This window comes from Pyrus communis, chromosome 11 (genome assembly GCF_963583255.1).
Source record: "Pyrus communis chromosome 11, drPyrComm1.1, whole genome shotgun sequence".
In the NCBI taxonomy this organism is placed as follows: Eukaryota; Viridiplantae; Streptophyta; class Magnoliopsida; order Rosales; family Rosaceae; genus Pyrus; species Pyrus communis.
Window position 1 is genome coordinate 22,486,868 of NC_084813.1, and position 13,420 is coordinate 22,500,287.

Below are 13,420 nucleotides of genomic sequence, written 5' to 3' on the forward strand. Positions count from 1 at the left end.
GGATCCTCTCTCTATAATATAAACACGAGGCTGTGGTTGCAGCAAGTGTAAAAATTGCTGGTGCATCAAGTACAATGAATCTTGAGCAAATCCTCCTAACTCTTCTTCTTAGTTCTTACATCAGCTAATATGTGATTGGTGAGAAATTTAAAAGCTAAATCCGATCGTGGACAAAGCTAGATCATAGATCTATTCGTTTGCGACAAGATTACAAACTAATTGCCAATTTAATAATGTTGAGTGGCCTCTTAACACCAATCTTGATCACATGTTTTTCTGTATACTAAAAATTGCATTATGAGTTGTATTTTAGGAGATAATTTATATCAATGTGCCTGATTACGTATCATGTTCGATTAATATCATAAAACAATTGTACTCTTTGTGGTTTAGTCTTATTCGATTTTACGTTGGTCTAATTTACTTCGAGATGATTATGTTTGGATGAGGAAAATAAACATGAAATTTTGGTAAAAGTCAGAATTTATAAATTGACAGGCACCAATTCTCTTGTTTGGATTCATAAACATAGAAATTTAGAATTTCCGCATGGAAAAAAAACTTGGAATTTGGGACCTCCAAATCCTAAGTTCAAATTCCATGTAAATAGGTGTCATTTCTCAATTTCTGTGATTGAGAGTTTAAAATTAACAAATTCCATATTCAATTCCATTGTTCTTTTAGGTTAACCAAACAAGAAAATTTACAAATTCTAGAAAATAAAATCTCGTCATTTCAATTTTCGTCATTTTTAAATTCCTTAGTAATCTTAAATTTCTTCACCCAAACATAATGTTAGAGCATTTCCACTCCACACCTTTTTGCCGAACAATTGGGCAATTTTTAGATAAAAAAAAAAGAGCTACAACTATTCAAAAAAGTCGGGCAAAACTTGGGAAAATTTTTAGGTGTTCCGGGTACACCAAAAAAATTTGGTGTACCCACACTCATTAAAATTTAATTTTATTATTTTATTGAAAAAAAAGTGAGGGTAGGGTCCACCATTATGAGTGAGGGTACACCAAATTTTTTTGGTGTACCCGGAACACCCAAAAATTTCTCCAAAACTTGAGCCCACGCCTGCTGAACGAAGTAGTCAGATAATTTGTGTCTGACCCAGTGCTCGAGTTTGATCTAACGTCAACCATGTGCAATTTTGTTTTTTTTTGCATCATGGGGCCCGCGCTGTAGGTTGTCAAACACATGACAAAATCTGAGCCATTGAATTTTCAACGTTTCTTATTAGTTTGGCCTTTTTTGGGTCAAATTGAACATAATAATATCTTTATGTTAATTTTTTTTGAACAATTTTTTATTTATTAAATGAAAATGTACTCGGACAATTATCATTCGCTAAGACAATAAATGTCTATTCACCATTTGCTTCGGCAATTATTGTCCATTGGGGGTGGAAGTGCTTTTATGTGACCGCTCCGTGCGAGAAATTCCATTATTTAAGAGAGTGGACCCCTTGAGGCTAATAATTCATCAAATGTACGAGCTGAGTTGATATTAATGTACTTTGAAAAGAAAAAAACTGTTTCTGCTGTGGTTTGAAAATAAACTCATTTTTACTACTTCACGTTTTCAGTTTTTTTCACTCAAAAATGTGAAAATAAGTTATTTTTAAGTATTTACCAAACATTTTTTTAAACTCAATTTTTTTTTATATCTATTTTTTATAAGAACATTACTAATCAGCTATGGACTCCGTCATTATCAAAGAGGTCCGTTCAGTGGGACGCGGCGACTCAACGATTGAGGTTAATATCACCCTCCACTTTATGAATGAGTGGTGCACAAATTTTCACTCACTTACTTTTAATTTATTTAATTTTTGCTCCTTACTTTTATATTCTTAATTTATTAAGACTTATACTATCTCTAATCTTTTGAGTAAAACTTTAAATTTTTAACTCAGAAAATTTAAGTTTTAACCCATAAATAATTTTTCTGCTCCAACCTTTGTGGTTTAAAATTTTAGCTCCAGATTATTAAAGAATGAATTTAAGCTAATTTTTTAAAAATTAATTTAAAAAAATTATGCATACTATCCTAAATTAATTTTATGAACATTTTAACCTAAAAATATTTAAATTTCGATAAATATTAAAAATTTACTAAATCGACACATGAAACTCACGAAGCACTATGAAAAAAAGCACTAAATCGGATCATTAATAAACCATGATTAGTAGAAATGGTTTTGGAAGATGATAGAAAGAAAAATTGGAAGAATTGTAGGAGAAAAATGAGTTTTGTGTGGATGTTTGAACAAATACATAGGTATTTATAGAGTTTTTGGGTGAATTTTGAGTTAAATAATTTTTTTAATTATTTTAACCGTTGGATTCAAATTTGGGCCGTTATATTTTATTTACTGTTAGTGGTTTTATATGGGATACCGAATCGAAAACGGCATATCAAGTCCCAAACCGACTATTTTCGGGATGGAAATTTGATGATCGATCCCAAACCAAAATTTTGGTATTTCGGGACTTCCCGAAATCGAGCCTGAAATCATCTGAACCTGCATTAAAATTTTAAAACCCCAATTTAAAATCAGAGACAATGGTGAATCGATGAAAATTGAAGGTCGAGAGAGAGAGACAGACAGAGTGCAGAGATAGTCAAACCTTTGTCTTCTTCCTGAACCAAGCCCCCAATTCAAAACCCTAACCTTAACTTGAAACCCCACACACATAGAGAATCGCTGGAGAAAATCAGAGGTAGGGATGAAGCAGCGAGGTGTGGTGGTGGGCGAAGTAGAGAGAGTTGGTTGGAGTCTGATTGTGAGAGGATAGGTGGGTCTTCGAATTCAAGAGGAGAGACAGAAAGACTCTGAAACTTTGGTGAAGGCAGAGATGGGAGATAGTGAGATATGAGAGACACTTTGTCTAAAGAGTCTGAGTCTTTAGACATCTTTTTGCAAAATTTACTTATTATATTTTAATATTGTATAATAGGCTATGTTTGCAGTTTGCTTGATAGTAATTTAGATAGCACACAACAGTCATGTGCTTTTTTGCACAATTTAATTATTTTAATAATATATAAGCTTTGGTTGCCGAAATTGACAGAAAAATAAAAGTGAAAAAGGTTTTGGGCAGATGCTGATTACATTTGTTGAGAATTTTTGGGCTTTTGCGGGCTCAGATCATAAGTTGAAGCCTATTTTATAACATGTCCAAACGTACCTCAAAACCCCACCACCACCCCCCCCCCCCCCCCCCCCCCCCCCCCCCCAATTGAGCCCAAAATTTAAAGCACGCAACACGTATCTGGCAAAACCCATCATCACGCCACAGCTGCTGCCCCCTCTCTTTTGAGATTAAGTGTAATAAAAAACGGAATGATATACCATGTGTCATTACGTAAATAGTAGAATATATGTGTTAAAATGTTAATAACTTGAAAAAGACAATTTCTCATCACATATATAAAAACACGTGATGTACCACTCGTCTTCCGATCACAATAAAAAATTTCTCTTTTTTTTTATGTTTTTTTTACACGTATCCTTTAGCTTGACTCCAAGACTAACGCTGTCAACGTTTAATAGCATCAAATAAATAAATAAACTAAAAGTAAAAAAAAAAAAAAAAAAAAAAAACCACAACATGTTATTTTCTCTTGTTGTGGTTTTCTTAATGAATATTACATGACTTGGAGTCTGACATGAAATTATAATTAACCAGCCTAAGCTCATATATTTTGTTTGTGAAGTTTTTTCCTTTTTCTTTTTGTTTTAAAATATATGTGAGAGAGAAGTTGCAATGAAATATAAAAGAGAGAAGATCATAAATCTTAAGTGAGAAGTCTAGAGTTTAATTTTCACAAAAAGTGAATTTAAACTATATTATTATATCCAAGTTCAGTGCGAGGCTTAGATGATTTCTTCACTTTTTTAGTGTAGATAATACCATTTATTCAATATATATATATATATATATATATATATATATATATATATGATATAAAGACATGTAGGTGAGGGAACAATAAAATAGTAAAATTTAGTTTGTGTAAAATTACTTTATTTCTAATTATTTTATTTTGTTATATAAATTAAATTGTCTTTTAACCTTCTTGATAAAGAAAATGTGTTAAATAATAATTTAGATGCGTTTTTATTTTTAAATTAAAGTTAAAAAAAAGTTAAACACTTTTTTTTTTTTTTGCTTAAAAGTCAAAATGATCTCTGTGTTTTACCCTATAGACCAATTTAGTTTTTGTGTTTTCAATTTGGCTTCTGTATTTACATCTGTTAGCCAATTTAAGACAATCATTTCAAATTGACATGTCCTAAATCAACATAGTACTAAGTAAATCGAACAAAGCATCAATTTCTAAAGATAGGTATCGTATCTGTTTAGTGGGTGCACATAAAATTACGTTTTTGTCCTCACACGTGCTTGACACATGTCAATTTTACTGGACCTTTAACGAAATGTCTTGAATTAGCTAACAGATGTAAACACAGGGACCAATTTGGTCAAATTGAAAACATAGGGACTAAACTGGAGGATAGAGTAAAACACACCATTTTGACATTTAAGCCTTTAAAAAAAAAAAAGAAAAAAAAAGGACAACTGGTGATTAATCACGGTTATCCACCCCTTCTGAGGGTCAGGAAGACTCACATAGGCATTTCAGCCTCTTTTTGGCCACATGTTTGACTTTCACACCAACATCGGATTTCGAACCCAAAACCTTCAGTTTTTAGTTTTAAGGAAATTTCATAATCCGTCATTTATCAGTGTATTTGGTGTTAAGCTATTGGTCACGTGGGAGACATGGACGGAAGATCCCTGGTCCATCATCACACCACCTGTTTTCCCAAAGAAACAGTTTTTGTTTTCTTTCTCTCATTGTTTTCTGTTTGTCTTGTGCCTCCGCGAGCTACCTTCTCCAACAGAATCTCAGAAAAAATTTTCCAAAGGTGCGAACTTGCCTTTGATCCTATACCAAAAAGCATCACCCTCTTCTTCTTTCTTCTGTTTTCTGCTTTTCTATTGTTCTTATTGTGGGTTTTAAGGTTATTTTTCTAACTTTGCTGAGGAACTGATTTGACAATAATGTGCTTTTCTTTTTCCTGCCATTGCCTTGATTTGGTACATATTGTGGAATATATGAGATGGGTTTTTAGAATATGTGATTCTGAATGTGTGTTGGAAACTAGAGGATCTGTTTGCTCATATATTTGTATGTTTTGATGTTTGCCTTCGAGAATCTCAAGAGCTGCAACTGTAAAGAGGTTTTTTTTTTTTTTTTTTTTTATAGGGTATAAATCAAAGAAGTTTATGAGTTTTTATTTTATTTTTTCCTACTAATACAGTGATTGAGATTTGATGTGTGGTTAGGATTGAATATGATCACTGAACTTTGTCCGTGTAACATTGTTGTAGATTGTTCCAAATGGGTATTTAAATTCTTGATTTGGGGTTTTGAATATGCCATTATAGCTCAAGAACAATTCCTTTTCTGATCGGGGGAAGATTTCGGATCAGTTGTTCACTTTCACGTGTTTATTTATTGGTAAAAAAATTCAGTGAGAATAAAAGCATGATCTTCTGTCTACTCTGTCGTATGATGAGCTAAATATGCTCAACTAATCAAATGAAATGAATAAATTGGTGAAAAGAGTTTAATTTGCGAAAGCCGACCCTATGTTGTACACTATATGCTTTTGTAGTTGAAATTCAGACTTCCATGTTGGTGGGAACATAGTAAATGAGAATCAATATCAAACATCGGAGTTGAATATGGACGCTATAAAGATACAGCTTCCTTATACAATGTGGTAGTAACAATGCCAAGTATGAAGGTTTACCTTATTCAATCCACCATGTAAAGTTAATTGAAGTTTCAGACTTTTTAAACCACAGCTCCTCAAAATATTTTTTTCCTCGCAAGACTTTCTTTCCTATTAGGTTCATATGTTATTAACTATTTTTTAGGATCATGTTCGTGGACTGGATACTCTACGTTCCATTGTGTTGGTTGTCTTGTTACTGGAGAAAAGTGGCTCCTAGATGACAATAGTTTAATTTAATTATATTCTAGGAATGAACTTATGTTTGCCATTATAGATTTATTTGTAAAGTTAAGAATCTTTTGTTTGAACTTCCTTCTGGGTGATAATTCTACATATTTACGTCCGGAGCTGTCTTTTTCTTTCTTTGTTTGATATCCAGGTTTCAGAAGCACTTTAACAAGTGCGGTCTTAAAATGGATTATGGTGCCGGTCATGAAGCAAGCGTATCTGTCAATGATGTTAATATTGATGACCTGGAAGTGGAGTCGAATAAAGTTAGCAATCTCGGAAGTGTCTCATCTGATGGTGTGGTTATTGGAGAATTAAGACATCTTGGCGAGGTTTTGACCCGAGTGGAACTAGATCTAGCGTGTGCATCTGAGAAGTTAGTTAATCTAAATGTTCTTATGATGCACGTGGCAACCAAGGAGAGCGAATTTGAAGCCTTTGCTTCCGCCAAAGAGCAGACATCAGCTTATTATCTTGAGAAGGCTCTGGAACTCACTCTCTTATCTGGGATTTTAGATTCAGAGTTGAGTGAATTGGATAAACTCATGGCTGTACTTCAAACAGAGATCACCAGTGCCCAAGGGATACTATCTTCATACACATACTTGGGAGAAACCGTCGCGGTAATAGAAGAAAAGCTGCACGACTCTGAACAATCATTGAAGCAGTTGCAAGATCAGGTGTATGAAATTAGGATGGAATCCTTGAATCTCCAGAGGGCATTTCCATGTTTTGACGGAGAACAAAACTGTAAGCTACACGCCTTAATTCTGTTCTTGATTTTCTCGTCAGGACCACGTTTTTCTCATTCTTATTTTGTTTATGAGTGATGGAGTTGCCCGAAATTTATTGCATACACCAGGCAGGTCTGTAACCACTTTTGTAAGTGCACAAGTCCTTTTAAGTTGTGAAATATTCTAGAGTATAACTGTTTATTTTCTTTCGCATTCTTTTTGCTTTGCGTATTGACAGGGAACAATAACGAAGGAGTGGTTGATTTAAAGGATGACAAAGTTTCTAGTACAAATGTAAAGATAAAAATGCAATCCGTAGAACAGCAAAGACATATACTGAGGATGCTAGAGAAGTCTTTGGCAAGAGAGATGGATCTTGAAAAGAAATTGACCGAATCAAAACAGATTGAAGAAGATCTGAAATTGAGGGTGCACGCTTCGGAGCAAGAAGCATATTGCATGGAGGAGGATGCGGCAGATGCTTTGGATAGGTGGTTACAGGCAGATAATGCATCTGAGGTCCTGATGGGTATTTCAAAAGAGCTATTGGGTAGACTCCAGGTTCTCCAGTTTAATTTAAATGGTTCAGCTCAGCGAGAAGCTGAGCTAAGATCAAAACTCGATGGTCAGGCTGAAGCCAAAGAAAATACTTTGCGGAAGCTTGAAAGCAGCAATGCAAAACTAAATAGCTTCCTTCTAGAACAGACAGCCGGCTTAAAAGACAGCTTGAAGGAAGCTGAAGATAAGTTAATTATGGCTGATTCCGAGGCCTTTACCTTGAGGGAAAAGGTGGGCGCACTTGAAGAGCAGCATAGTGTTGAAATCAGTGAATTGGAAAATGTTATTGCTGATCTTAAAGAGAACATATATAAAGCTGAAGCCAGAGCCGAGAATGCAGAATCCAAAAGCAAATTGTTAACAGAGACTAATATGCAACTTAATGAAGAGCTCGGACTTCTTAAAAGCGCTGGCAGTGCCTTGGAGACGGCGGATTCACTTGAGAGAAAGTTAAGGGAAGCAGATACCCGGTTACAGCATGCAGTGGCGTCTGCTGAAGCTAGCCAGGAGAAACAGAACATGTTGAATTCTACAGTCACTGACATGGAAAATGTGATTGAAGATCTAAAGCAGAAGGTTTTAAAAGCTGAAAATCGGGCCGACAGTACGGAGGACAAGTGTATAATTTTATCAGAATCCAATGCAGATTTAAATGAGGAAATAAGCTTTCTGAGGGGTCGATTGGAATTCTTGGAGGCATCTTTACATCAAGCCGAGGAAGTAAAAATGGCTACTGCGACTGATATTGGTATTCAGTCCAAAGTTCTTACAAACTTATTGATGCAACTTGCTTTTGAGAGAGAGCGCCTTCATAAGCAGGTATTCACCTATATTTGATTACTTTTTCAAGTTCAAGGTTGGTTTTTGACTGTGAAGTGGGAAATGTCTCTTTTTTCTTGTATCTTTCAAATGACATGGCACCTGATTTCTTTTTCCTTTTGGTTATATAACATTCAGTATTTAGGTGAAAATGTGAATAATGTGTTTTTCCAACTCTAAATATTCTCCTTAGATGCTGGTGATTGAATGTGCAGATTTCTTCATTAGCTATGGAGAATAAAACTTTAAAACTGAAGTTGCAAACAAACAATTCTCGTTCTGTGGCCGTGGGAAATGATGATGGGGAAAATCGTGAAGACTCTAAGCATGAAATGGCTACAGTTAGGAGAGAAACTAAAGAAGAAGATGAGTTGTCGGCTAGCAATTCTAAGGTCGGTACTATGATGAACCCTGTTTGACTTATGTTTACCTTGCTTTGTTAATAATCAGCGTTTTCTACTGAGATTTACGTTTGTAAAATGGGTTTCGTATTTGTACTTTTCAGCTGGATAGGACTCGGAATAATTCATCTCTTGGTGGGAGTTGTGAGACTGAAGTGGAACATACTGATTCCACAGCAGAGTTCGAGACCGTGAGGAGAATAGATGCCGGAGTTCTAAGCTTTAAGCATTTACTCATGGCAACGTTCATTCTACTGGTTTCGGCCGGAGCTTATTTTTTTCTCCAACAAGACTGCCCATTTTGATGTTGCTGCAGAAGAAAGAAAAAGGGAAAAGAAGGCTTATGTTCTGAACCGAAGTTATTTGCTGCTGACTGCCCTTCGGCTGTCTGGCTATCCAGACATAGCAAGATACTTTTTGATATCCACTGTTGAGTTGTAAAATCTCCGTTAGATATATCCTCAAAATCATTGAGATTTCCAGAGATTGATGGAGGTTACCCCTATTGACCTGAGCATTTTCTGTAACTTGTTGGGTAATTAGGTGGTAATTACTTATATAAATGAATGTAAACACAGTTAGCAACTTCGATGATAGTTTTTACTTTTTACCATTCTTTAAGAATTTTGAATGCTTCTAATTTTTTACTGAGCTGTTGAAACAAACTAATAAATAAAGGATCAATAGATGCAAATCTAACTAAGATTACGTCTTTGTTTCTTATATTCACGTATGAGTTTTTATCGTCGAGCCATTAGGGTTAGTTCAAGTGGCAAGGGAAGCGCGGCGTAATGCGTTAGGATTATAATATATCAAAGTGGCGTAACGCGTTAGGGTTATAATATGTCGAAGGCCGATTCTTCAGATTGTAACAAAGAAGAAGAAAAATTATATGATATAAATACATTTAACTGAAATAGCGGTGATACATAACAAACATGCAAATAACTTGCAGTCTTTCTATTTTTATTCTGATTTCCTGAAGCTCTTAGCCTCAGAAGCGTTAGAAAATGACTGATGGAGATCAAGAAAACATGTCAAAGCACAACATAGAAAACGCCGATGAGCGAGTTCCTTTGTTATCAAGCACACAAGATCACGAGAAGGTTTCTGGAGCATCCTTTCATGGCTCGGTGTTCAACCTGTCATGCACAATCGTCGGCTCGGGCATCATGAGCCTGCCCGCAACCCTGAAACTCTTGGGGCTTGTTCCCGGGATTGTGTTGATCGTTACAGTTGCGTTTGTTATCCAGGCGTCGATCGAGATGCTGTTGAGATTCAGCAAGGCAGGGTCTGCATGTTCCTATGGAAATCTCATGGGTGATGCCTTTGGAAGAATAGGGAAGGTTGTGCTTCAGATCTGCATTGTTATCTACAACACTGGCTCTCTTATTGTGTACATGATCATAATTGGTATGAGTATTATCCTGTGCTTGTATAAAATTAAAAAGCCAGCAGTGCATGCTGACTATTTTGGAGCGCTAATAACTCTTCTCTCTTCTTTTACGGCTCTGATAGTGTTTGTTTCCTTTTAAAAACTAGAGGATGTGCTTTCCGGATCAAACTCAAAGGAGGCTCACCACACCGGCATTTTGGAGGGGTGGTTTGGAGCTCACTGGTGGACTAGCCGCGCCTTTGTTCTCGTCACAGTAACTGTTGTCATCTTTTTACCATTGATGTTCTTCGAGCGTATCGGTTGGTAATAGTTCCTATTGGCTGCAGATTCAGCTTAAACTTAGTAGGGTAGGGATATAAGTCTTTGTACTTTTGTCTGCAGATTCAGCAAGATACATCTCTATCATATCAGTTGGATTGGCACTTGTGTTTCTTCTTGTTGTCATTGGAGTCACAGTTTACAAACTAATGGATGGAAGCATCGAGACGCCAAAATGGTTTCCAAATGTGACTGATTCTGCATCATTCTTTAATCTCTTCACCGCAGTCCCTGTCGTTGTTTTCGCATACATCTGTCACTACAATGGTATTCAAGATGATCATCTCTTTATATTCAATTGCATTCTCTGCTTCTTTACATTCAACAACTTGTTTTCGTGTGCAATTGCGCGCTTTCAAGGGAAAAAGAAGTGAATGTTTAGGTCTTTTGCATCCATTGTAGTTGGGTAAAATTGATAAGTGATGAGATTTTCTCAAAACACAAAGAGAATCTCTGCATGGAGAAATGGTTTGCCTTTCTGAAAATACGAAATTTGATTACTTGCAGTACACACAATTCAGAACGAGCTTGAAGATCCTTCCCTAATGCAAGCAGTTGTTCGAGGTTCACTTGCCCTATGTGCAGTTGTATATGTAATGACAGGCATTTTCGGGTTCCTTCTCTTTGGCGAATCAACATATTCTGACCTGCTCTCCAACTTTGACACCGACATTGGCATCCCCTACAGTTGGCTGTTCAACGACATTATTCGAATCAGCTACGCAGGGCACGTCATACTAGTATTCCCAACCATTTTCTTACCGCTCCGGCTCAACTTGGACGGCCTTCTTTTCCCCTCGGCAAGGCCTCTGGCTTTAGACAAGAAGAGATTTGTGTTGGAAAGTTTAGGGCTTGTCTTCGTTGCCCTTGTGGGTGCAATATTCGTACCAAATATTTGGATAGCTTTTGAGTTCACTGGTGCAACCATGGGAGGATTACTTGCATTTGTTTTCCCTGCTTCCATCACTCTCAAGTGAGTCTTTTTCTTTCTTGAACTAGAGTTAACTCACTTCAGTTAGAACGCGTTACAAACTTTTAATTGAAAACAGAACTAGAGGAAAACACTAAACCCACCATAAGCCGTAGATAGGGAGGTGAATTCTGCACTCATGTTTCACCTTATGCATTTCTCCCGCCAGTTATGTTCCTTAAATTTTAATTTATGCATCCAATGACGGAAAAGGTGAAATGGGAGTGTAGAATTCTCTTCATAGATAAACCGCAATTTAGCGCTCCTTTATTATTAACTTAGTGTCTCTCTGGTTCTATTTTCAATTAAAAGTTTGTAACCAGTTTCTTTTGTGTATATGATACAAACATTGTAAGACGTTGATATTTTCAATATTATTTTCTCTGATGATTTTGGTGTGTTTTAGGGATCCTCATTGTATAGCAACTACAAGGGACAAGATTGTGTCAGTCTCCATGATCCTTCTTGCAGTATTTGCAAACCTGATGGCCACTTACAGCAATCTCAGCTCTTTGTTGTCATAACACGGTTTAGGAACTTGGTTTCTTTGCATAATGCAACAGACATTAAGTTTAATTTCTGCTTTGTGGAAGATTCAATGTTTATCACGGATTAAAGCATTTAAGTGACTTCAAGTTAGATGGAGCCCAATTAAGGGATTGAAAGGCCTTATGGCCGGATATAGGAGAGAGAGAGAGAGAGGTGAGTGAGGGTTGCTTTAGAAACAACCTTATGCATATATACATGTTCAACATCCATCATTCTTGCCCTTTAGTACTACGGTCTAGTGATATTTCTTTTCACTTGTAAGTGAGAGGTCTTAAATTCGACTCTCGCCTAAGTCGAATTTGTTGAACTATAGAAACTAGAGGCACCATCACTTTGGTGCGAAGGAGATCGCGACAGGATCACGGAGGAAAGGTCCTGCACAAAGGTTGATCAACTTTGATTTTTCAAAATCAAATTAGTGCTATGAGAGGTAGTTTTTCTTATCATTCTTCCGTTTCCTTTTAGTCCAAAGAGTGAGTTTAAAGATCCATTGGTTTGGAAGTTCGGTTTGCATGTATGTATTAGTTTAAAGATCAATTGTTTTGGATCAAAATCATTGTGAAATTTCAATTTTTTTAACCCAAAACCAACATACCAGCCACGAACCGCCATTAAGGCTTAGCCCTGGAAGATTTCATAACGGAGTTCACTCCTTCTGGAATAAATGATCATCTAACACTGGTCGGCCAACATGTGGCCAAAGCACACCCAATCGAAGGACCCCAAAATGACAATCTCAACCGAGCAGACTGCCCGCGTGATGTGTGGCGCTTGCATGTAGATAGATCTTCTAACATAAGGGGACATGCAAAAGACTTGTATTGGTCACCCCGACGGATCTATGGTTCAACAGTCACTTTCGCTTGGATTTCAATGCCTCAAACAACGAGGTAGAGTATGAAGCACTGCTGGCAAGCTCAAGGCTAGCAAATGAAATATTAGTATAAAAAGATGGCCATCAATTCCGATTCCTCGCTAATCACCAATCAGACATCCATCGAGTACATGCAAAGCACTTGAGGATGATACGATACTAGAAAAAAGTTCAAGAGCTCCTCGAAGCCCTTCCAATCTACGCTAACCAAATTTCCCTAACTCTCATGTTCACGTCCTTGTCAACCTTTGATCTACCCTGGACCGCCATTTCAAAGGTCAATCCTTGTCGAGCACCTCGAACGACCTAAGCATCGACAAGGTCGTAATGCAGATTGACACTTCTTGAAATACCATATAAATTAATTAATCATTGGTACTCAAATACCATATATATATAATTTATTTTCTAAATTTCCCCGCCGATAAGCTTACCACTGAAATTGTATGGCTACAAAATTAAGCATGTGAAAAAAGAAAAGTATCAAAATAACGAGAAATTTGGAAAAATAAAATTTAGATTTTATATAGAATTATAGCCACTCCTTTAAGTTTATAATAAGGGTTGTTTAGATATAGGCTCATACAACTCATATATCTCGGATAAAAACCCACCTATGAATCAACATCTAGTAAAAACCCAAAATTTAAATAAATTGCCACATAAGAAAACAAGTAACCTATTAATATAAGTTATTTACAATTTATGCCACAACTTTCTATAACTATTCTCATACAAACATTATTAGCCAACCA

The 13,420-nt window shown here is 36.2% G+C and overlaps 2 protein-coding genes across 2 annotated transcripts; both read left to right on the plus strand.

The window, feature by feature from the left end:
* The first annotated feature begins 4,827 nt into the window (after positions 1-4,827).
* LOC137749363 (WPP domain-interacting tail-anchored protein 1-like) lies at positions 4,828-8,941 on the plus strand. Its single transcript, XM_068489460.1, has 5 exons — positions 4,828-4,942; positions 6,198-6,796; positions 7,019-8,157; positions 8,373-8,549; positions 8,663-8,941. Exons 2-5 carry the CDS (start codon positions 6,232-6,234, stop codon positions 8,861-8,863), a joined length of 2,082 nt encoding a protein of 693 aa, XP_068345561.1. The 5' UTR covers positions 4,828-4,942; positions 6,198-6,231; the 3' UTR covers positions 8,864-8,941.
* Positions 8,942-9,568: 627 nt separating this feature from the next.
* On the plus strand, positions 9,569-11,980 carry LOC137749338 (amino acid transporter AVT6B-like). Its single transcript, XM_068489436.1, has 5 exons — positions 9,569-9,971; positions 10,101-10,253; positions 10,336-10,539; positions 10,780-11,245; positions 11,649-11,980. The coding sequence occupies exons 1-5, from the start codon at positions 9,569-9,571 to the stop codon at positions 11,764-11,766; spliced, it is 1,344 nt and encodes a 447-aa protein (XP_068345537.1). The 3' UTR covers positions 11,767-11,980.
* The last annotated feature ends 1,440 nt before the right edge of the window (positions 11,981-13,420 follow it).

Coding starts and splice junctions, on each gene's coding strand:
- LOC137749363 (XM_068489460.1), top strand. CDS start 6,232: ATGGATTATGGTGCCGGTCATGAAGCAAGCGTATCTGTCAATGATGTT. Junction 6,797..7,018: donor TTTTGACGGAGAACAAAACT/GTAAGCTACACG, acceptor GCGTATTGACAG/GGAACAATAACGAAGGAGTG. Junction 8,158..8,372: donor GAGAGCGCCTTCATAAGCAG/GTATTCACCTAT, acceptor TTGAATGTGCAG/ATTTCTTCATTAGCTATGGA.
- LOC137749338 (XM_068489436.1), top strand. CDS start 9,569: ATGACTGATGGAGATCAAGAAAACATGTCAAAGCACAACATAGAAAAC. Junction 9,972..10,100: donor TGTGTACATGATCATAATTG/GTATGAGTATTA, acceptor TTTAAAAACTAG/AGGATGTGCTTTCCGGATCA. Junction 10,254..10,335: donor GATGTTCTTCGAGCGTATCG/GTTGGTAATAGT, acceptor TTTTGTCTGCAG/ATTCAGCAAGATACATCTCT.